Source organism: Pogona vitticeps, chromosome 14, assembly GCF_051106095.1.
Source record: "Pogona vitticeps strain Pit_001003342236 chromosome 14, PviZW2.1, whole genome shotgun sequence".
Taxonomy (NCBI): domain Eukaryota; kingdom Metazoa; phylum Chordata; class Lepidosauria; order Squamata; family Agamidae; genus Pogona; species Pogona vitticeps.
This window is the reverse complement of record NC_135796.1, coordinates 5,567,550-5,591,225: the sequence shown is the minus strand read 5'-3', so window position 1 is coordinate 5,591,225 and position 23,676 is coordinate 5,567,550. Positions and strand designations below refer to the sequence as shown.

Below are 23,676 nucleotides of genomic sequence, written 5' to 3'. Positions count from 1 at the left end.
CTTTGGTGGTCAATCTTCATGGTCCAGCTCTCACTTCCATACATCGCTACAGGAAAAACCATAGCTTTGGCTATGCAGACCTTTGTCAGCAAGTTGATGTCTCTGCTTTTTAAGATGCTGTCTAGGTTTGCTTTCCTCCCAAGAAGCAGGCGTCTTTTAATTTCAGAGCTGCTGCCACCATCTGCAGTGATCATGGGGCCCAAAAAAGTAAAATCTGTCACTGACTCCCTATCTTCCCCTTCTGTTTGCCAAGAGGTGATGGGTCCAGTGGCCATGATCTTGACCTTCAGACCATTTTTGTGCTCTCTTTCACCCTCATTAAGAGGTTCTTTAATTCCTCCTCAGTTTCTGCCATCAGAGTGGTACCATCTGCATATCTGAGGTTGTTGATATTTCTTCTGGCAATCTTAATTCTGGCTGGGGATTCATCCAGTCTGCTTCTTCTGCTTCACATTCATCTTCTGCTTCTGTGAGGTCCCTCCCATTTTTGTCCTTTATCATGTCCATCTTTGTCCAAAAGGTTCCTTTAACATCTCCAATTTTCTTGAACAGATTTTTGGTTTTTTTCCCTTTCTGTTCTTTTCCTCTATTTCTTTGCATTGTTCATTTAAGAACACCCACTTGTCTCTCCTTGCTATTCTTTGGAAGTCTGCATTCAATTCTCTGTAACTTTCCCTATTTCCCCTGCATTTTGTTTCCCTTCTGTTCTCTGCTATTTCTAAGGCTGCCTCCTGGACAATGTTACGAGCCTCTATCCAAAGTTCTTCAGGGATTCTGTCCACCAAGTCTAGTTCCTTAAATCTGTTCTTTACTTCCACTGTGTATTCATAAGGGACTTGGTTTAGATTATACCTGAGTGGCCCAGTGGTTTTTCCTACTCTCTTCAGTTTAAGCTTGAATTTTGCTATCGGAAGCTGATGATCAGAGCCGCAGTCAGCTCCAGGTCTTGTTTTTGCTGACTGTATAGAGCTTCTCCATCTTTGGCTGCAGAGAACATAATCACTCTGATTTCGATATTGTCCATCTGGTGATTTCCATGTGTAGAGTTGTCTCTTGTGTTGTTGGAAAAGAGTGTTTGTGAGGACCAGCTTGTTCTCTTGACAAAACTCTTATTAGCCTTTGCCCTGCTTCATTCTGAACTCCAAGGCCAAACTTGCCTGTTGTTCCTTTTATCTCTTGACTCCCTACTTTAGCATTCCAGTGGCCTAGAATGACAAGAACATCTTGTAACTTTTCATAGAATTGGTCAACTTCACCCTCTTCAGCATTGGTGGTTGGTGCATAAATTTTGATTACTGTGATGTTGAAAGGTCTGCTTTGGAAAGAAACCTAGTACCTTTTAAAAGCGCAGGAGTTAAAAAGGTGGTTTTGTGACACAGTCCTCTGATGTCTCTGCCGGAGGTTAGGAGAAAGCCAGGAAAAAACTAATTTTTGACCACAGCTCTCAGAATCCTTGGGGACTGGTTTAGAAAAGTAACTTTCCTAAGCTCCTAGGTGAGAAATGCAAGCTGTAACCGGCTTTCCCTGAGCTTGCTAACATTGGGCCCACTCCGTTCCTGGATGTGTCCGCAGCTGTTGCTAGCACAGGGCGTGAACTGCACCCACGTCTACAGTTCCCTGGACCAGACGGCTCGCAAGATCAACATCAGCAAGTTTACGCACGGGAAGAGCTCGGTCCTGATCGTCACCGACTTGGCCGCCCGTGGTATCGACATCCCCTTGTTGGATAACGTCATCAACTACAGCTTTCCTGCCAAGCCGAAGCTCTTCCTCCACCGCGTGGGTGAGTTTTTGAGGTCAGGTTTCTTCTGCTGCTTTTCCCACCTCCGGTCCCTTGGTTGGTCTTTGGACCACCATCATCTGCTCTGGTTCTAAGGACTTCGGTAGACAGAAGAGCAACCCCTTAAAGCAGTGTTCTTTAGAGACTCCTTTAGATTGAAATCTGAAGGTCTTGTCATGATATTTAAAAAGAGGTTTCAGTAGTATTGTTGTCAAACTATGATTTGACTGCTCTTCAAATAATATTTTAATAATTTACTTTTTATAAGCTGAAGCAGGAGTTTGTATGCATGAAATGGGTAAGGTCCTCAGTTCAGACATGGATGCTTCCAGTCAGACAAAAAATAGGCAAAGACCACCACCCCCATTTCAGAAGTTGCAGGACTGCATTTCCCAGCATTCCTCGCCAGTGGTTATGCTGGCTAGGGCTCATGGGAATTGCAGTCCGGCACTATCTGGAGGTCTGGATTTGGCCTGTCTCTGAAGTGGAACGATCAATGAGCAGGCGAGGAAGGGCCTAGCTGGTTTCCTTAGAATTTATCTATGCTCTGTCTGTTTTATTGGATCCTTCGATCAGTGACTGAGGCCATGGACACACCAGCAAAATGTTTCCCAGTTCTTCCTCATTGATTCGTTGTGTATGTGTTTGTTTGTGTGGTCAGATGATGCACGGCCACTACAAATCCTTTGGTCTTCCTCCACATAAAATCCCTCCCACTCACCATGAGGCTCCTACTTTTTTTGTTCAGGAGTTTATCATGCAACAGTTTTACAGTAGTATCCTGTGTGCACAGCTGTACTGACACTTTTTCTGGCAGGCCACCACTAATATTGTTTTGCTCATCTGTCCCTTTAATTAAAAAAAATTAGGGAATGGTGTGTCGATGGAGAATGTGTGTCATTCAGCCTCTGTGCTTCTCTTATTTGCAGCTCCTTCTACCCAGTGGTGCTCCTTCTCTTGACCCCTTTCGTGTTTTCCTCTTGGGGAATTCGTGCTAGAGCTGCTATGAGAACAAAGCCTGACCACGAGTTTCTCTGCTGCAAGAGGCACAGGCGTAGCAGAGAAACTCTTACCCATCAAGGAAATGCTGCCAAAACATCAATGTAACTGATTTTTTTAAGGAGAAAAGGGCCCCCAGAAACATAAATAGCCTAGAGAGAAATATATCCAGTACTGAAGTGTAGTCATATCACATCGAATTTAGGGAAACGTTACATTAAATCAGAATTGTATCAAAACACACACCCCAGGATGTACTGTAGGTCACATGCCTGCAGCAGTCAACTACTCGGGGAGTAAAGGAGGTGAGAAAACAGGGTGACATTTCATAGGTGTGACCACCGCCTGAGTCATTAGATTCTGTTTCATTGAGATCTTTATAGAACACTGCTTGTAGCAGGTGTCGGCAAAACATGGGCGTGCTCTCTCGGGCTCACCTGTTCCATCACTGGGGAAAGGGCAGTTTCCCTTTTAGCACAAGTTGCGCGTGTCTTGTTTGAAAGCAAGAATGAGCAAAGGACACCCCGCAGTCAAGGTTTAAAGCTGTTCAGAACAGAAAGTTTGAACCATACAGAAGGTTTTTCAGCGCTTTGTGACCTCCAGAACATTAGTGTTTTCACATGGGGGAACCACAGCTCCCCATCACCCAAAACTCAGAATCGGAGCTAAAAATATCTGGCCACGTCTGAGTTTATTATTTAAGTATTTCCAGCCTTGTTGTGCCCAATGTCGTGTTATGGAGAGAGTGATAGGCTAGGATTTCAGAGACCTGGGTTCAAATCTCTGCTCCACCATGGAAACTCACTAGGGTGGTGGATGGAACAGGTAAAAGCACTCCTTAAACATCTCACTTCCCTTGAAAGCCACATGAGAGCCATTACATGCCCATTCTGCCTTGATAGCGCATAATATATGGTTATCTCGGAAGTGCCTAGGTGGACGATTGGCGTCCAACCCCCAACAGAGATCAATCATATTTTTTTACACAGTTTGTTTCAAAAGCTGGAGATTTCATCATATTTTGTTGGGATCCTTTCCCCATTCTGTGTGGGGATTGATGCCATTCATTTTTCCCATTACAGTGGTGCCTCACTAGACAGTTACCCCGCATGACAGTTTTTTCGCTAGACATTGACTTTTTGCGATCGCTATAGCGATTCACAAAACAGTGATTCCTATGGGGGAATTTCACTGGACAATGTTTGGTCTCTGCTGCACAAACCCATTTTCACTAGACGACGATTTGCTTTTCGCTAGACAATGATTTCGCTAGACAGCGATTTCAGTGGAACGGATTATCATCGTCTAGCAAGGCACCACTGTATTGTAACTTTTCTGCACCCCAGGTGGAGAGAGAAGCTTAAATAATCTGTGTAAATCCTTCTGACGTTTTGACGTTTCTTTCCTCTTGCGATCCAGGCAGAGTGGCTCGGGCCGGGAGGAGTGGTACCGCTTACTCCCTTGTTGCACCAGATGAGACCCCTTATCTTTTTGACTTGCATCTGTTCCTGGGCCGTCCTCTCATTCTCGCCAGTCTCCATGAAAAGCCCACAGGTAAGGCGTCCGTCTTCTGGAGCGATAGCAGCAAAATCTCATCCCCTCAAGTGCGTTGCAGGAGCAACTTACCAGTGACAAAAATTGGAAGGCTGGAATCTTGTTGGTGTGTGCAATTATCATGTGACTTGTCATGGCTGACGATGAGGGGCTGGGCTTCTTTCTGAGGAATGGGTTTGTGACCAGTTTGGGAGCTGTACGAGTGTCTTCAATAGAAATGTGTCTTGAAATAGTTTTGAAACATCTGCTTTTCTGTCAGTCTTAACATGCAGGCAGTAAAAACAAGGAACTGAGCAGTGGTTTTTTGTTGTTTGTTTGTTTTTAACCCTAGTGAGAATTCCAGTTTGTGGAGGATTATTCCCTCTAAGGAAATTTCTATTTCTCCTAAAGAAATTTCTATTTCCCCTGAGGAAATGTCTGTTTTTTCCCCCTCAGGTGGTACCAGCAGATAGAATTGCCTCATGGTTCGCTGAAAACCAGCGTGAGCCCAACACTAATTTTGTCCCACTAGGTTACATGGGCTTAGACAGAAACAGGACTCCCAACAGGAAAAAAAAAAAAGAACAGATTTGCTGGAGCATTTTCTTTGGTCCTTCCTGTTCTTCGTGTGTCTGTGTGTATGTTTCAAACTGTTGATGAGTGGCTGCCATTTGAGAAACGGTTAGGATTGTGTGAACGATCGTGCTGCCAAATGCCTGCCTTGTCCATTTGAGGTCTCATTTTGCACAGATTCAGCCACAGGAATGTGATTGGGGAGTCTAAAACCACCCGTCCCCAGTACATGAGCATTCATCCTTTGCTCTCTTGCCTTGTATGACTTTGTTCTTCTTGTTTGTTACTACGGCGGGCTTCCTCGAGTCCCCTGTAAACCCAACGAAGGACAAACGCACGACGGGCCTCACCCGCCCCACTGCTCTCCTGCTGTCTCAGACACAGACGGCGTCTTCGGCCGCGTGCCCCAGAGCGTCCTTGACGACGAGGAGAGCCTCCTGCAGACGGACCACGAGCGCTCGGAGGAGCTGCAGAACCTGCGCCGCATCTCCGAAAATGCCCAGAAGCAGTACCAGAAATCCCGTCCGGGGCCATCCCCCGAGTCCATCAAGAGGGTCAAGGAGATGGACTTCACCCAGCTGGGCATCCACCCTTTGTTCAGTGAGTGCAATTTTTTTTGCCAGGGTTGATGGGTTGTGGACAGGGTAAGGATGATGGAGATGTGAAGCAGGGGTGGGTGAACCCGGGTTTTCTCGCTCTTGGGAGCTAACCAGTTCCTCACATTAGCAACCTCTGCCTTTTCTTTCTCTCTTTTCATTTTGTTTCTCCTTTCATTCCCCTTGCACTCCACGCGTCTTGTTAGGTTTGCGCTTCGAGGATGAGGAGATGGAGCGGCTGAAGTTCGTGGACAGTATTAAAACATACCGTTCCAAAGCCGTGAGTGTCGTCATTAATAATGTATTACTTAGTAGAGATGGGGCTTTACATTTTCTGAACTACAGAGACCATAATTCTCCATTCTGGGAACTCTGTCTTGTTTACAGGCACCTTGCGAATGGCTGCGTGGGATGTCCCTGAAGGCTTTGAGGATTAGCTAGGCCTGGCTCTGGCCCAGTGCTAGCTGGGAGATTCCTTTCTGAACAGGAAGCTTAGGTAGAATTAGGCCTAGCTGTGCCTCAGGGCCTCCCAGTTGAGACCTTACTCCCAGGTGTATCACATTCGGGTATATGCAAGGTGCCAGAAAGTAGAATTTGCACTTCAGAAAATCCAAAAATCTTCCCCCAAAAAATACATTGTTGTGAGCTATCTTTGTAGTAATGCAGAAGATTTGGGTGCTGGCTGATTTAAATATTTAATCAAGAGCTATTAGCTTTGCAAGACATCAGCATGAAAAGCGCTAGAACTGGAGAATTGATAGGGATCAGCACAGTTGTTGCTTGTCTGAAAACTTTTGGGGGCTGTGACTTTGAAGGTTACAATGATTCCATTTAAAACTGGCCACTGGTGCCACGTTAAACTAAGTCTTTAAGGTGGACTAAGGAGAGAGATCATTTGTGATCCATGTCAAGAGTGCTGGACCCCCAGCAGCTGCTTTATGCTGACGATGGACCCAGCTAGACGACAGAGCTGCTGTTTTATTCTCTACAAGGCACCAGTTAGAAGAGCAAACTCAGGCTTTCTGTTACAAGCGTTGCTCGCGTGTTGTTGTTTTCATATTAGACCATCTTTGAAATCAATGCCACCAACAAGACTTTGGCCAGCGACGTCATGCGAGCCAAACGTCTTCGCGACCGGGTGTTAATTGACCGACACCAAAGGAAGCAGCAGGAAAAATTGTCCTTGGCGGCCGCCAAGGCCCCAATCCCGGCTGCACTGCCTGCTGCTACGGAAGAGGTGGAGGCGGAAGAGCATATTCAGGTACAGCTCACGACAGCATCTTGCATGCATTCTGTGGTTTCGATAAAAGTAGTCTGCAATCAGAAAAGCTGCGTCCTGCAGTCTGTTGATTATGGAAGTCAAAAGAAATTTGCACGAGCTTGCTTTGCATAACTTACGATCCTCTGTTGGTCGTGATGGGGATCAAAAGGCTATAGAGGGCAGTCAGCATCCCCCTTTTTAGATGGTTGGGAATCTGAGTTTCCTCCTGGTGTTTTTTTAATAATGAGGGGATGTGCGGTTCTCCTGCCAGTGACTCTCCTCCCAGCGACTCCTGGAATGCAGCCCAGCAAAGTAAAAAGAAAAGAAGTGTTGTGGTGCTCATGGCAACCATCTTGGGGGACATGGCTGTGTGTTTCCAAGAGCAAACCACCCGAGGAATGGCTTTATCTGAAGAGGCCGATGAACTCTTCATTCCTGAGTTCTCTCACCTGCCTCAACTTCTCTGCCCCTAGGATGTCTTCTCCAGCATCGTAGGAGGGAAACGGAAACAAGCCCCAGCAGGGGAAAACGCTGGCAAGAAGAGGAGGAAGGTCTCAGTGGAGCAGGACAAAGATTTCTACATCCCCTACCGGCCCAAGGATTTTGACTCCGAGCGGGGGTATGTGAGGGCAGGCGTATTCGGTCCTTAAACTGAGCAGAGGGGAACTTGAAGGAAGGGACCGTGCAGAGCAGTGACAGGGCAGTTTCATGTCCTGGTCTGTGCAGATGCAAAAAGGTTCTGGAGGCAACGTACAGGGAAGTCCCGAGGCTGTTGCAGGACTGCGTAGGCTCAGCTGGGTCATGTAGGCTAATGGTAGGACAGGGCAGCTTCCTGCCTTCTCAATTCCTGTCCCGTTCCCCCCAAAATCCAGACTCTGCATCGGTGGGGAAGGCAGCGCTTTTGAGCAGCAAGCCTCGGGAGCCGTCCTTGATCTGATGGGCGATGAGAATCAGAGCATGAACAAGAACAAACAGCTCCTGAAATGGTGAGTGCCCGTCGGAAAGCTCGTTTGTCCTGTTTTGCTTTTGCTTTGTTTTTCCCACTGTGGTGGTGGTGGGGGGGGGAAGACCTCAGGAACGTTACTTCTTGGGACTGGTGTCCATCCAGCCGAGTAAGTTTTCCAAGTTCTCAACATGCATCCGTTCAGAACACCTTTGGAAGTAAAGAAGAATATTCTTAACAGAAGATTATGGTTTTTTAATTTATACCCTGTTCTTTCTCATGGGAACCCAGGGCAGCTACACCTCTGCATAGAAACTCAGTCTTTCTTTGCATTTTTTCAAATTGTTTGGCAGCTAGGCCTTAGTAGGTAAAAAACCCGAACAACTCAAGGAATTGTACAGTGGTGCCTCGCTTAACGAGCGCATCGTAGAACGACGAATCTGCATAGCGAGGGGTTTTTTTCCGATCACAACTGCAATCGCAAAGCGATGGCCCCAATGGGCGAAACTTGCATAGCAAAGGTCGGTAAGCGTTTCGCTTACCAACCTTCGCTTTGCGACCCGCGAATCAGCTGTTCGGCGGCTCCAAAATGGCCGCCGGAAGCCTCGAAATGGCCGCGTGCAGCGTTTTCACGCCCTCGGTAAGCGAGGGGAGGGCGCGAAAATGGCTGCCGGCCATAGGAAAACATCGCTGAACGGTGAGTTTTCGGCCCATTTGGGTTTTCTTGATCCTTTCAGCGATGTTTGCACATAGCGAGGGTTAATCCAGAATGGATTAACCTCGCTATGCGAGGCACCACTGTAGTTCATTGGGAAAGCTGCTGGTCTCAGCTACCATACAACTTGGCTGTCTACGCAGTTGAGATACATAGGACCAGAATACTCACCCTCCACCCTCCAGCTGGTGGAGATGTGGATGGGAGATGGACATTGTGGTCCAACACATCTAGAGGACTTGGGAAGATCTTTCTTCAGAGCATCTCTCTGCATTCCTTCATTCATTCAATTCATTCATTCATTTTCATTCATTCATTCATTCATTTCCCACTTTTCTCCCTAAAAGGAGCCAAGGCAGTTTACATAATTAAAAGGACAATCCTTAAATGTGAAAAACAATGTGTAGAAATATTTTAAAAGAATCCAAGTATTATATTTAAAATGTTAATTAAAACCAGTATTTAAAACACCTTTAAAAGCAACAGGGCACCTCAGATTTGGATAACGGGGATACCTCCCTAAAAAGATACCGTTTACTCAGCTGTTTACCCAGATTCACGGTGGTCTGCTCTTCTCTCCGTCCCCACTCATCTTTCTTCACACTCCAGGGACCGGAAAAAGAAGCGGTTTGTGGGCCAGACGGGCCAAGAAGACAAGAAGAAGATTCGCACAGAGAGCGGCGCCTACATCAGTAGCTCCTATAAAAGCAACCTGTATCCTTTCAGTTCTTGTTGGTCATGGGAAGGGGAGAGGGAGTGGTGTGTGATGCTAAGGTAAAGGTAAAGGTTCCCCTTGACATTGAGTCCAGTCGTGTCTGACTCTAGGGTGCGGTAGTCACCTCCCGTTTCCAAGCCGTAGAGCCAGCGTTTGTCCATAGACCATTTCTGTGGTCATGTGGCCAGTGCGACTAGACACGGAACGCCGTGACCTTCCCACCGAGGTGGTACCTATTTATTTACTCACATTTACATGCTTTCAAATGGCTAGGTTGTTAGGAGCTGGGACAAGTGATGGGCACTCACTCTGTTGTGTGGATTTGATCTTTTGACGGCTGGTCTTCTGACCTTGCAGCACAGGCTTCTGCAGTTTAACCCCCAGCGCCACCCCGTCCCTTTTTTGTGTGATGCTACCCAGCAATTATTTAGGGAATCCGTGCAGAAATGTCACACTGGTTCACTCTCCTGAGTGACAGTGTTGTCCTCCATAGTTGTTTTCAAGATCCATGTGACGCACACCATCACTGAGTCACTGGAGCTGTGGTTGCCTATGATTCGGCTATTATTTATCAAAGCAGAGTTAAAGGACCAAGAAACTTTATAGAGCATGAATGTGCTTTGGAATTGCATGGTTAGTTTCCCCCATCTAGTCTTCAGGAGGATGCGGGAAGGGCAGTGGGGTGTGCTCATGGCCACCATCATCCGTGATGCAAGTCGGAGGCTGTGTCCTTTCCTTCTTTCCCTGGCCAAATTACAGTGGAAGAGTTTCCATTCCTACTTCTGGTTTGCACTGGGGCTAGAATTCATAGTTGATGCGAAGCAATGGACCGTCTACTTTTTAAACACTATTAACATTTCAGTGTTCTAGCATTTGAATGGAATGAGCTCAACCGGATCCAGCCGAAGCCAGTATGCATCTACTCACACCTAGTTAATTTGAGACAGAAGAAGGAAAACATTCGTGGTAATAATGCTGTTCCTTCAAATCGTTTCTGACTTATGGGACAGGATCTGGGGGGGAAAAGTCACCCGGGGGGGTTAGCCACACCCAACTCACAGGACACAAAACAGGTGGGTGATTGGGCGCTTGGATGATGCCCCAGAAGGGAGGTCCCTGCTTCAAGGTGGGTGAGAGAGTCAAAAAGGAGTGGAGATCCTCAAACACGTAAAGGTGAGCAGTGTCTCTGAAGGATGAGTATTGGCAATGTCGGTTAAAGAGAAGTGATAAAGGAAGAGGGAAGGATGCATGATGAAGAAGGGAAAGCTGCTAGGTCTGGATTTCCCTGTTGTTTCTGAGATGGAGGGAAAGAAGGAGGTGGGGACGCTTTGCCTCAGAAAGACAAAGGTGGTCCCCAAAAATAAGACCAAGTCTTATATTAATTTTTGCTCCAAAAAAGGCATGTGGGTTTATTTTCAAGGGATGTTTTATTTTACAGTCCTGTCATCATCTTCTGGTTGCTGAACAAGGGTGGAGGGCGGGGGTTTCACTTAACTGGGGCTTATTTTGGGGGTAGGGCTTGGATGACGAGCATCCTGAAAAATCATACAAGGGCTTATTTTCAGGTTAGGTCTTATTTTTGGGGAAACAGGGTAGATAGTGTTCAGCTGTAGAAAATAGAAATGGGCTCTGCGGTTTCAGATTGCAGGACAAGATCCCAATGATGCTACAGCAGGATAGAGTAGGACTGAGCCCTCTGAAATATTTGAGTGAGAGCTACGGACCTTGGAATTAATGACTTCCTTGTCCACAGACCTTCAAGCCGTTTCGGGGTCCCCTCCTTCTGTTTTTCCAGCATCAAGCAGGGACCTTAAGTTACGTCAGTGTTTGAAATCCTGTCGACCCTGGACCACTTGTGACCTCTAATCTAGTCTCTCCCCCCCTTTTTTTAGAGGGACCTTGGCTCCCCCCAAAATATCCCACTGAGAAATTATTTCCAGCAAAAAAAAAAAAAGTTTAAAAAGGGAGAATTACTCATTTTGGGACCCTCAAGAGTAAGAGGCAGCCCCCTCCCCCCGGGCATGTGTAGTTTTCAGCAAAGGGGTGGGGAGAGGGAAGGGTGTCCTGGCAGGGAGGTAGCGGGCCATCATCAGTGGCATTTTAGGGCATTGGGTTTCCTGACCACACTTGTTCCAGCTACGAGAAATGGAAAAAACGGAACCGGATCGACGAGCAGGACTCTGATTTGGAGACCGAAGGGGAGCTGAGCGTGGGGAAGAAAAGGCGAGGCAGAGGTAAGTGCAGGAGACCCTCGGGCAGCCGTCCATCCCTCCCTCTGATCCTCGGAAGAGCTGTTCCCAGTATCCAGGAAAAAGGCAGTGGGGTGGATCCACTAGCAGAGTCTTTGAGTGTTTCAGAATTTGCCTGTTGGAATGAACGGTGGCAATCACACTAATTACATTCACATCCCACCTTTTCTGCGACTAACGTAAGGCAGCGGACGTAGTTCTCCCTCCTCGTTTTGTCCTGACCACAGCTCTGTGAGGTAGGCCAGGCTTGGCTGGTTTAGCATCCTCCCAGGGGGCTGGAACTGTTGTTGGATTTGCAAGAAAATTAGATTTGGGCAAAGTACCATCCTCTTGGGGGGGGGGGGGTCTGCCAGTGATCTACCACTCTGCCACCATCTGCCATGACTGTCTGTGCTAGATGAAGGCTTGGGGGGGGCATTGCCGTCCAGCAGCATCTGGAGGGCCAAACACAAAGCGCATTTCAGGTGTGTGTGAGCGGTATTCCCACTTCCAGTTTAATACTGAGGCAAACCAAGTGTAGCCTTCCAGATGTTGCTGAACTACAGTTCCCATCGTTCCTCATCCTAGGCAGTGGGGTCTAGGAGTTGCAGTCCAGTAATGTCTGGACAGCTGACCTTTACCTACCCACCCGCAGCATCCTTGTGAAGAATGGATCCACAAGGTGTGCTGCATTGGTGGTGTTGGACTACAACTCCCAAAACTCTGAGCATTCCAAAAAAACACAAGTCTGCGCACCTCCTTTGACTGTTGTGTGTGTTTTTTGGACATTGCTTTTATGTGCAGAGAGATGGGCAAACACCTGAGACCTTGAGCCTAGGGTGGGAGGGAATTATAAACTTGTAGCCTTATTGCCTGGAGCCAGACTACAAGCCCCAGAATCCCCTAGGATGGGGGTGTTGTAGGAGTTGACCCTAAAGGTGGTCCCGCTTGCTTCGGGGAATAAAGTGCTGTCTCAAATATAAAACCAATCCAGCAGAAATCCGGCATTTTGGCTAACTCCAGGTTTTGTTGTGGCTCCAGGTAACCCCCCAGGGCCATCCGCGAAAGGCGCCCGCGGACCCCAGCTGGGCAGAGTCCGCTCCGAGCTGAAGACCAAGCAGCAGATCTTCAAGGAGAGGAAGAAGAGGGCCAAGCAGCGCTTCCTGCAGAGCGGAGGGCTGAAACGGCTCAAGGGCCGCGGCCGGCAACGTCTCCAGGAGCTGCGCCAGTCGGCCTTCGGGCGGGGAACCGTCAAGAAAGGCAAAATGAAGAAGAGGATGTAGGCGGGGACTCGCCGTGGCTGCCCGTCTCCAGGACCCGCCTGTCTGCTAATGGTCTATGCAAACTCTGGGTTTGGAGGGAAAGAATAAAACATTTTCTAACCCTTGCATTCAAGATAACCGCCTCTGGGAGAATCAGTTGTTGGAGGGAGCTTTGAATAATTTGGCTTTCACCCATTTCTTAAGCATAAGGAGCGAAGAAGTCTGGCCAGTCTCCATTAATAACTCATTCCAGGGATTGGGGGCTACCACCAAAAAGGCCCAATTCCTTGTCATCGCCTTTGAGGCCTGGGCGAAACGGTTAACCAATTTCTAAGGGGGACATTCCATTTTTTTTCCTGTTATCTTCTGACCTCATCCTTGCCTCTGTTCCTCATTCAGAATTCTTGGGTTTCTGCTTTCACACATTACCAGAGGGGACACCTTGCCGCAGAAGTATTTCTCAGCCATGAGATAGGACGGAAGGCTGATTTAGGGTCTGCCTGTTTAAATGAGCACGTCGCTGGCTCCCTTCAATGCTGAGAGGAAGCATGGCGTTGGGAGTAGGAGTGTCAGGAAGACCTCCATTCGAATCCTAGTTTAGCTGTGGAAATGTACAGGAAGTGGGGTGACAATGAACCATCTTAAATCCCTTGGAAATGCTCTTCAGGTTGCCATCGGTGAGAAGTGACATGACAACACACAACAAAGCAAGACAATGTATTTCTGTTCTATTGGCCTCTGTAGACAAATCATATAACAAATGGGGCTTCCAACAAAATACTGCAGTAAAGCCAGGAAGTTTTATTTATTTATTTAAAACATTTTTATCCTGTCTTTTTCCTTAAAAGACCCAAAGCGGCTTACAGGAATTAAAAGACAGTATTTAAGCTAACCGCGAGTATACAATACTAAAAGGATCAAATGAATCCCAATACTAAAAAACATAAGCAACACCAGAACGTGGAAGTTCTAAAACTTGAAGTTCCAAACGTCCTGTGGAAGTTCCAGGGTTTTTATGTTTGGGAGCTGAAGAGGGCAAAATTCATAAAAAGAGGGTGATAGAAAGGAAGCTTCCAACCAGTGAGCCTCCCTTCATCGTAGATTCTGTGAAATGTGTGCATAGCTTTAAAAATATCCAAGCCGTAGGTGGAAAGACTGAAGGAACATATGGGTCATATGACTGCAATAAACCTATTTGTATTTGAAGGAATGGGACATGTTTAGCCTTGAGAAAAGAAGACTGAAGGGAGATCTGAGAGCAGTTTTCAGATACGTACTTGAAAGGTAATCCTACAGAGGAGGGACAGGATCTGTTCTCCATCCTCCCAGAGTGTAGGACATGTAATAATGGGACCAGGCTACAGAAAGCCAGATTTAAGCTGAATTTGAGGAAAAACTTCTCAGCTGTTAGAGCAGTACAACAATGGAACCAGTGACCTCTAGAGCAGGTGAGCGCTCCAACATTCAAGAGGAAATTCAACCATCCTGCCTGACCTGCCTTGATTTGGATTCCTGCCTTGAGCAGGGGGTTGGACTGGATGGCCTTCGAGGCCCCTTTCAGCCTCATGATTCTAAGGAATATGAGGAAAACCTCTTAACTGTTAGAGCAGTATGGCAATGGCACCGATTTCCCCGGGAGGTGGTGAGTGCTCCAACTCCGGGGGCATTCGAGAGAGAACGGGACCACCATCTGCAGATCTGCTTTGACGTGGATTCCCGCCTTGAGCACAAGGTTGGACTTGATGCCCTTACATGCCCCTTCCCCACTCTATGATTCTATGAGTTTTATAATCGTTGTATTTGGGAAATGAGAACTGTTTGATGCTTTTTAAAAAATGCATAGCTTATTACATATATTACAGAGTAACATACGTAATTAACTTTGCCTCTCACTTACTCTGTGGTCTAGAGTTTGTTATCCACTGTCTCCGCCCCCCCCCCCCCGTGCCAAAACTCACCCAGCCCAACTCCAATGTTACTGCTAGATTTTTATTTTTACTTTTTGTTGCTGGATTAAGTGAGGGGAGTTAACACCCACCCATCTATGCCTTTGCTTCTTCCAATCCCCAAACAGATGTCACCCCGAGCAGTTAGTGGGTTAAACAAAGAAGCAAGTGCCATGTTCCTGCCTTCACCCTTATGTCTCTTTCTGCCCTCCCTCATGTTTTGGGCTGGTTGGATCAATGCCAGACCTACTGGGAAGGATTTTCATGTGTGGTTTCTAATTGCAGTATTTCAAATTTCAAATAATATTCTTGGCAGAGGCAGGTTTGAAGACAGAGGACATAAGGGTTATGGGGGGGGCAGAAGGATTGCGAACAGAGGTGTGTAGATCTGGGGGGTTGGACTACATGTCTGCCTGGGAATTCTAGTCCAAAACTCAGCTCTACAGACCTCTAGGTTGAAAAGCAGTGAGCTAGACCCATCTGTAGCTCTAAAACAAGTCTGGATATAAAAGTCTTGCTTTGCTTCTCAAAAGACTCATGGGGAAAGTTCTAAACTTGAAGGCACGTTGTGTGAGATTAGCCAGGGCAGAACGGACTTTGGAAGGGATGTGAAAAGGTTCCCAAAAGCCACTGATATCTCCCAAGAAGGCTGGATGGATACAGTTGGGGCCAGACCATGAGCTCATGATGGATAAGGGAGCATTAAGGTCTTTGTGACTGTTGGAACAGATGTTCTTCACAGGTCCTAAAACAGAGATGATCACAGGGACTAGCATTATTAACAATCAGCCTGAAGAAAACACAAGTCATGGGCCAGGGTGTGGACTCACCTCCCTCTATTACCATCTCCATGCAAGAACTGGAGGTTGTTCATGATTTCGTGTACCTTGGCTCAACAGTCTCTGACACCCTCTCTCTGGATGTTGAGCTGAATAAACACATTGGCAAAGCAGCTACCATGTTCTCTAGACTCACAAAGAGAGTATGGCTTAAGAAGAAGCTGATGGCATATACGAAGATCCAGGTCTATAGAGCCTGTGTCCTGAGTACACTCCTGTACTGCAGTGAGTCCTGGACCATTTGTGCACAGCAGGAGAGGAAGCTGAACACCTTCCATATGGGTAGTCTGATGCATTTTTTGCATCTCCTGCCAGGACAAAGTTCCAAACAGAACACTCCTAGAATGAGCTGGAATTGTTAGCATGTATGCATTACTGGAACAGTGACGTCTACACTGGCTTAGGCATGTCATGAGAATGGCTGGCGGTCGGATTCCAAAAGATCTCCTGTATGGAGAATTAGTGCAGGGAAATTGAGGTATGTCGACTTAAACTTCCATTTCAAAAACCCAGGAAATTCAGTTCTTATAAATGGGAGATATTGTGTTTCTGTGCCTACAATTCAAAACACCAGGAAATGGGCCAGATTTTGCTGCACCATATTGTGCTGCCAGCGGGAAAAAGGGATGCTCTAGACAGCCACAGACGGTGCACAGATAGGACTGTTTTACTCTGCTGCAGGTAATAACCAGAGCTTTAGAATCAATAGCCAGGAAATTCAAATTCTCCAGTAAAAAAGAAAAATGATGCACCTTCCCTTATTTTGCATAATCTAATATGACACCCTCTGCTAGTCTTAAGGAGAAGGAGCTGTCATGCTGAAGCCCCTCATTTCCTGCCCAAACCTGTGGCATTGAGATCTCAATGTCACGCTGACCAGAGGGGAATTGGAGGTCAAAAATATCTGGAGATCTGCCCGTTCTCTAAACGGCTGGAAATCCTTTCCAGCCATCTGTCGAGCTTTTAAGGTCTCAATAGAAAAATCATCCAGATATATATTGTAGTATATTTGCAACTTATAAAGGCTGGAAACTTTGTGGTCTTTTTAAAACATGTCCAAAGCTCAAACGCAGAAGAAGTGAATTTTCCTTATATCAAGAATCTAATCATTGTATCAAGAAGGGGCTCAAGTGACAGAAAGATTTCAGATGAATATCAGGAAAAAAACTTCTTAACTGTTAAAGTGGTACAACAGTGGGACCCATGAATTCAGGAGGTGGTGAGCCCTCCAACCCTGGAGCCATTCAAGAGAAAACTGGAGAACCATCTCTCAGATCTGTTTTGATTTTGATTCCTGCACTGAGCACGGGGTTAGGACTCAATGGTCATAGGGGCCCCCTTCCCACTCAATTATTCTATGATTTAATGAAACCAGATACTTCCTCTCCCTTTTGCTCCACCCCCACCCCCTCAATGTGAAGGAAAGGGACAGGTTAAACTCACCCAGGTTCCTGGAAGCGGCTAAGCGGGCTGTGTTTCCAACTGAGAGGCAGACGTCCGTTCTGGTTGTGGAATGTACGTCGGTTCCCCTTTGCGGAAGTCAGCTAGGATATCAGTCAAGTCCACAATGCACTGCTGGACCTGGTGGAATTAAGGAATCCAGGCACTGCAACACAGCGTCTCAGCTTGCGTTTGAGATCTCACACAATGGCCCAGAAGTGGTATACAGTGGTGCCTCGCTTAACAATTGCCCCGCATTACGACGAATCCCCTTTACGACGATCTTTTTGCGATCGCAACTGCGATTGCAAAACAAGGGTCTAAACTGGGGGAATTTCGCTTAGCGATGATCGGTTCCCTGCTTCAGGAACCGATTTTCGCTTTATGACAATCAAACACAGCTGATCGTCGGGTTTTCAAAATGGCCGCCGGGTGCTTAAAATGGCTCCCCGCTGTGGTTAGGGACGGATTCCTTGCTATACAGGCAGCGAAAATGGCTGCCATATGGAGGATCTTCGCTGGACGGTGAGTTTTTACCCCACTGGAATGCATTGAACGGGTTTCAATGGGGTTTTTAATTTCGCTTTACAATGTTTTCGCTTAACGGTGATTTTCCTGGAACGGATTATCGTCGTTAAGCGAGGCACCACTGTATAGCTTATCACAGGGCATTCTTGAAATTTAAAGATGGCAGCTTCCTATGAGTGCCATGGCCCTGGGACTCTAGAAGCTGCCCACCAGGCCTGAGGAACATGGACTCGACCTCTGGGCAACTCCTGGGTGCCTTGTTCTTGTGCCATTGAGTACTCACCACATAAAGCTGGGCTGCTGTGTCATCCGGGGCAACATCGGCCGGCACCGTCCTGTGCTTGGCAACCATCTGGAAGAGGTTCAAGGCGGCCAGCTTGATCTGCCCAAGCTCCAGCGTCTTGTTAGCAGCTGTGTTCTGGATGCGGATCCAGTTAGATTCCTGTCATTGGGAGGGAAGAGCCAAGAGTAAGGGGGAGGGGGCCCCGCTCGCTCCTTATGGGCCGCCTGGGTGTGCCTGATGCTGGAGAACATCCTCCGACACTGCAGGAACAGAACAGAGCAGCGGTTCCCCAACCTTGGGCCTCCAGATGTTCTTGGACTACAACTCCCAGAAGCCTTCAGCACCACCACCTCTGCTGGCCAGGATTTCTGGGAGCTGAAGTCCAAGAACATCTGGAGGCCAGAGGTTGGGGACGACTGGAACAGAGGACCAGATAGACAAGGCACACCTGATGAAGCTCTAAAACAGGATCTAATCTTTTGTCCCAACTTCCATCCAGCTTCTCTCGCTGCCTGTTCCCCTCGTCGGGAACCTCATCCCCAACGGCTCCTCCCTCCCTCTGGCATCTGCCCCACTGGCGACCCCCTTCTTACCCCTTCCAGGACTCTGGTCCGGATTTGGTCCAGCTGCGACTGCAGCTCGGCCACCCGGTTGTTTTGCTGCAGGATCCGGTTGCTGCTCTCCTCCACGTACTGCTGCAGGCGGGCGTGCTCCTCTTCCACAGCTTCGCGGGCCACCAGCTCCCTTTGGGCCAAGCTGGCCTGGGTGGACATCAGGGTCTGGAACCGACCGATCAGCTCTGGGATTTCCCCAAACTGTGCCTCAGGGAAAGGAGGTGGGAGACAGAGAGATGAGGGCAAAAACAGAGCAGATTCTGGAAAAGCAACCCGTTGGAGGGACAGGAGAGGGGAGCAGCTGAAGCCATTAGCGCTGGGATACACAACCAGGTTGGTGCCCATTTCTTACAAGAAGCCCTAGTAGGATTTTTCGGAAACCCTACCCCAAAAATAAGCCCTAGTTAAGTGAAACCCTGCCCTCCACCCTTGTGTAGCAACTAGAAGAGGATGACATGACTGTAAAATAAAACACCCCCTGAAAATAAGCCCTAATGCGTTTTTTGGAGCAAAAATTGATATAAGACCCTGTCTTATTTTCGGGGAAACATGGCAGAAGCATCAGAATTCAACGGGAGGGAGGTCCAACTTGAGAGCAAGCCCCACGATGCAAGTCGCCATCTCCGGTGAGAAACACTCAACCGCGGAGACCGCCTGCAGCACCGCTTGGCCACCACGTCCGTCGTGAATCCCACCCAAAGCCCTGTGTAGGGGTTTCCCCCAACCTCTTCCCTCGGACTGCCTTTCCTTCCTCCCTGCTTCTCACCTGCTCTGACTTTTCCAGAACCTTCTGTAGGTATTCCGGGAAGGCTTTATGAGCTGCCAGACGCCGCTGCAGCTTCTCCTTCTCCCTCTGCAGCCGAGCAATTTCCGGCCGGAGGCGCTCGGCTTCTGCCCCTCGCTGAGATGCTTGCTGTTGCTCCTCGGTGGCTTTGCGCAGGGCCCGTTTCTGTTTGGCATCATTCTCCTATGGAGGGAGGCACCAGATTGGGGCAGAAGGCCATTCCTTCAGGCCCGTCCCTGTTCATGTTGAATCAAGAGCAGCTTCTCTGTGTGAAGAACTACCCAACACCATTGCTCCATTCGAGACGCGGTCAATCACAGGCATTCTGTCAGCCTGCGCAAACTCACAACCCTCAAGCACTTGTGCTCCAGTCACTGTTTTGCAATGTTTTCCTTCTCCCTTCCCATCGTGTTTTCCTTTTATGCTATGACCCATCAGACAGCAAGTCTGATTCCAGCAGTCTTCCTGTTTTGTTTTTAATTGGTGTGTCAGCTGCTTTGAGAGCCTTTGCCCTCTGCAGAGAAAAGGGTGATAAAACTCTGACTTCCCAGGAGCCCAAATCCATTCTCTACCACTCCTTGCCCCCTAAGCAACACACACAACAAACAAACAAACAAGCAAACAAACAAACTCACACACTCCAAAAGTATCTTTCTGTCCTATAAGGAGGTGGCATAAAGAGCAATTTCAGTTTTAGGACCTCTCAGCTGGTTCCCCCACCCCCACCCAAAACTAGAAGTCATTTTGAATCCCTGAGGTGTAGCTCATATGGCACCATAATCCTATTGCCTATGCTCTCTGAAAAATTTATGACTATAAATATTTCTGGTGGCCATTGTTGCAAATGGATAAACTAGCGGAAAAGGGGAAAGGGAAATTTTTTTGTTAAGCCTTAATTTTCTCTTTGCCCTTTCCCTCTTCTGTATCTGCATTTCTTTTTGAGAAAATAAATAAAATGTTCATAGGAGGGAGAAGGAAGAGCACCCAATTTGGCCTAATTACTAAATATGACCACCAGAGGGAGCAAGGGGGGCTTTTTGACTAACAAATAACATAGGAGTGAGAAACATTTCAGACATGGAGCGTGGCCCGTCCAACGCTGCAAGTTGCCCCACTGATCACAAGACTATCATCAATTGATCTAACAGTTAGTGACTCCCCAGTGAAACTATCTGCCTACAGATTCAGAACCGGGGGGGGGGAGGGATTCCAAACCATGACACATAATGCACATTATGCATCATCAAGCAATGATTTTATTTAGTATAAAATGTGACAATGGCCTCAAATAGATTGGTGGCTTTTTACAAAAGTTAGACCATCTATGGAGAAGAGTTTGTCGAAAGCTGTGAGTCATAACATTTAAGTAGAACCTCCAAAGCTAGTGGCAACCTTCCTCTAAATATTAGGCACTGTGGCGAGGAGCAGCAATTACCGGATGTTGGTCCCTCTAAGAAGCAACACCGTGTGCTCTTCTGGGCCATTTTTAACCCTAGCTTTGCAGACCTTTCCAATATGGCTTGCATAAACTTACAACTCCAGTGGTTTAAGCATCTGGCTGCAGAGGCAGAGACTGGGTTCGATTCCTAAACTCCAGAGGGTCCTTTCCAGCTTTGCAGTTTTAAGACTGCGATAGGGATTCCCAAAACAAATTAATGTGAATCAAAACACCACCAAAATGAAAAGATTTGCTGTAGCTAGAAACCTATGGAAGGAGAAAGGACTACCCAAGACAGGAAACAGGTGCAAGCTAGGTTTCCCCGAGCCCTGTTCGCTCTGCTTTCCGCACTGGTGGTTGGCCGACCCTCCAAAATTCCTCCTTTTTTTAAGACTTACAGACCTTCAAGAACTTGTCAAACTTTAAGATGGCCTCTTTGAGTTGCCCTTCTTTATTTTCCAACTCCTGTCGCCGCTCCTGCAGCTCTTCCATCTTCATCTGGAACTCCTGGGAAGAGACAAGAGAGGATGATCAATGCTTTTCGGAAAGGGTAACAACCAAATGACATGTAGGGTGGGGAGGGAGGAAACAAAACCTATGTAGACAAATCTGGGATAGATGGTAGATGCTGGACAGGAGGAAGAGGATGTGGATGTCCAGCTGTTCCAATCCAAGGACACAAGATTGAGATCCCCCTCTTTTTTTTTCTTTTTTTCTTTTCTTTCTTCTTTTTTTTTGACTGTCAGCTTTCCAACAGCTATTAGTTTTCCCTTCAAACCTGCCAGACTACAGTGGTGCCCGCATGACGACGATAATCCGTTCCCCTGAAATCGCTATTAAGCGAAATCATCGTCATGTGGAAAACAATTCCCCATTGGAATGCATTGAAACCCATTTAATGTGTTCCAATGGGGAAATTACCTCGTTGTCCAGTGAAGATCGCCCATAGGGAAGCCATTTTCCGAGCGCCGACCAGCTGTTAAAATGGCTGCCCTGTGAAGCATGGGTCTGGAAAACACAGGGCAGCCATTTTAGGAACCCGACGATCAGCTGGAAACAAACGGTTCGCAAAGCACGGACCTAATCGTCATCAAACAAAAATCCCCCATAGGAAACATCATTTTGCTATCGCTATAGCGATCGCAAAAAAGTTATTGTCCTGCGGATTCGTTGTTTAGCAGGGTCATTGTCATGCGGGGCATCGCTGTATCTACCTTTCTTAACAGGATCCCTTGCTTTGTGGATGGCGAGAATGTTGCGTAATTTATCTTGCTTTCAGACCTGTTTTATTCGGAATGGGTTGCAGGGAAGGGACGCAGCATCCGCTGTCCAACGAATAAGGTCCAAATTGGAGTCCCAGAGATGGGAAGACCCATTAGGAGCTTCAGCAGATTATTGCGGAGCAGCAACAGGCAAGCCATGTGATTCCTTGCTACCCTTAGAACGCTCATGGGCTGCTTAATTCCAAACGGACCAGAAGCCCACTTCCTGTTTTGCAAAAACAGAATCTAAAAATGAAGCAAGGCTCCCAGGTGAGGTACACCTTGCTTTAAGGATAACTGCTACTTCCAAAAGCTTTGAGGAGCAAAAACAATCTTTCTTTCCCCTCAGAATTTGTTTTCTGAGATGGAAAGGGCCACATAGGGTCCCCTTATTGGGAGAAAAATGGTCTACAAACAAGAGAAATAAATAAGTACAATGGGACTCGTGTCCATGATGGATCGGGTCCAAGCGGCCCCCTGCAGATGCTGAAAAACATATTGCATGCGTTTTGGCTTTCTCTAGTGGCCAGTTCTGTTAATTTCATCTTTAGTAATATCTGCATCTAGGATTTATCTTTTAATATTTTTAATATTTTTAGACTGCAGGTAAATGAGTCAGCGGATATTGATCCCACAGAGAAGGGGGGTCCTATTGCACATAAATAAATAAATACATTAGGCAGAAGGCCAGAGGCCACCTGCACAATCTCCATCTTTGTATACTTGGTTGGAATCTAGAGAGACGAACATTCTTTCCCATGTTTCTTCCCGGGTCTGAGCTCCAATTTCCTTTCCGATTTCTCAGTTCCACCTGCCATTACCTCTTTCTTAGCCAAGAGAGCCCTCTCCACCTCTGCCAGCTCCCTTCGTTTCGCCAAAAGGTGGCAAGCAGGGGGCAAAAAGTCGTCCTCCTTTCCCGGGATTTTCCTGAAACAGATGGGACACGTGATCAGCAAGGCATCAAACTCCACAACAGCAGCGCACTGGTCGTGTGAAGAAAGTTACGTGCTTGCATGCCATCCCTAATACTTCTCCCTCCCTCTCTCTCTCTTTTTCCAAGAGGAAGGCACAGAGAAGTAAGTCTTCTGGAACCTTCAAGGTCAACCAGTTCGGCGTGCTTCCAAGAAGGAACTTTGCAGACCCAACGAGGCGTGGAGGCGGGTGGCGGGCTGGCATCCTTTCGTTGGGAGAGAGAAGCCGGCGGCCACCCGGGGAGGCATCGGAAAGCGACGCTCCCTGGCCGGTGCTTTGCAGCCCGCGTGTCTTCCAACCGGTTGCTTAGGAGAAGCGGCCCTCGGCCAAAAACAACAAAACAAAACAAAAAAAGGTTTTCGGAGCGATCGCCGTATCTCCTTCCCGCACCATCCTCCGCGCAGAGGATGCCCGGCCTGACGAAGGCTCTCATCGCAAAACTAGCTTCGGCGAAATTGCACCTGCCCTTGCTTACCTTCTGCATCACCCAAGTGATGCAAAAGGTGTATTTAATCCCTACACACACACACACACCTCTGTTCTTTTGCATCGCCGAAGTGTGATGCAAAGGGAGCCCTTTGGTCGAGACCTCCCAGACCCATTGGGGGTGTGTGGAGGGTCTAGGGAGGTCCAAAACTGCAATGATCCAATTCCCCCCCACTACTGCTCAAAATGTTATCTCCTCCGTAGCTGGGCTGGGGGGGGGGATTCTGGGAGTTGCAGTCCAAGGAGGGAACTTTTCCAGACTCCCCATCCCCGTCCCCCGCCCCCAATTCTTACAGCAGCTGCAGCCGGTCCCGGAACGCGGCGCGCACCCTCGCCTCCAAAGCCGAGCCCATCGCGGGTCCCGCTCGCCCCGCAGACCAGCGGCAGCCCGGGAGAGCGTCCGCCCCCCCTCCCCTCCGTCGTCAAGGAGACGGCCAGCACAACGTTCTGTTGCCATGGCCACGCGCGCTGGGGAGAGG

The 23,676-nt window shown here is 47.7% G+C and overlaps 2 protein-coding genes across 5 annotated transcripts in view; one reads left to right on the top strand and one right to left on the bottom strand.

Moving 5' to 3' along the window:
* The window catches only part of DDX54 (DEAD-box helicase 54), a 27,190-nt gene extending 14,447 nt beyond the window's left edge, over positions 1 to 12,743 (top strand). The window contains exons 11-20 of the mRNA XM_072983716.2: positions 1,573 to 1,783; positions 4,199 to 4,333; positions 5,264 to 5,485; positions 5,688 to 5,761; positions 6,545 to 6,742; positions 7,216 to 7,361; positions 7,615 to 7,728; positions 9,010 to 9,114; positions 11,252 to 11,349; positions 12,385 to 12,743. Of these exons, the coding sequence (XP_072839817.2) occupies positions 1,573 to 1,783; positions 4,199 to 4,333; positions 5,264 to 5,485; positions 5,688 to 5,761; positions 6,545 to 6,742; positions 7,216 to 7,361; positions 7,615 to 7,728; positions 9,010 to 9,114; positions 11,252 to 11,349; positions 12,385 to 12,626 (1,545 nt within the window). The 3' untranslated portion in view covers positions 12,627 to 12,743. The remainder of the gene's footprint in view (positions 1 to 1,572; positions 1,784 to 4,198; positions 4,334 to 5,263; positions 5,486 to 5,687; positions 5,762 to 6,544; positions 6,743 to 7,215; positions 7,362 to 7,614; positions 7,729 to 9,009; positions 9,115 to 11,251; positions 11,350 to 12,384) is intronic.
* On the bottom strand, positions 7,723 to 23,676 carry CFAP73 (cilia and flagella associated protein 73). 4 transcript variants are annotated; one of them, XM_020807091.3, is made up of 8 exons: positions 23,492 to 23,675; positions 22,561 to 22,666; positions 20,880 to 20,984; positions 19,022 to 19,222; positions 18,235 to 18,462; positions 17,642 to 17,800; positions 16,834 to 16,971; positions 7,723 to 7,895 (listed from the first exon to the last, which is right to left on the bottom strand). In XM_020807091.3, exons 1-7 carry the CDS (start codon positions 23,548 to 23,550, stop codon positions 16,852 to 16,854), a joined length of 978 nt encoding a protein of 325 aa, XP_020662750.3. In that variant the 5' UTR covers positions 23,551 to 23,675; the 3' UTR covers positions 7,723 to 7,895; positions 16,834 to 16,851. The 4 variants fall into 4 exon arrangements, with proteins under 4 accessions (XP_020662750.3, XP_072839819.2, XP_078237754.1 ...); XM_072983718.2 differs by lacking the exon at positions 7,723 to 7,895 and adding an exon at positions 14,762 to 15,296 and having other exon boundaries at positions 23,492 to 23,674; XM_078381628.1 differs by lacking the exon at positions 7,723 to 7,895 and adding an exon at positions 14,762 to 15,296 and having other exon boundaries at positions 18,235 to 18,456; positions 23,492 to 23,670.

Coding starts and splice junctions, on each gene's coding strand:
- CFAP73 (XM_072983717.2), bottom strand. CDS start 23,550: ATGGGCTCGGCTTTGGAGGCGAGGGTGCGCGCCGCGTTCCGGGACCGG. Junction 20,985..22,560: donor CTCTCTTGGCTAAGAAAGAG/GTAATGGCAGGT, acceptor GTCTCTTCCCAG/GAGTTCCAGATGAAGATGGA. Junction 19,223..20,879: donor AGTTTGACAAGTTCTTGAAG/GTCTGTAAGTCT, acceptor CTCCCTCCATAG/GAGAATGATGCCAAACAGAA.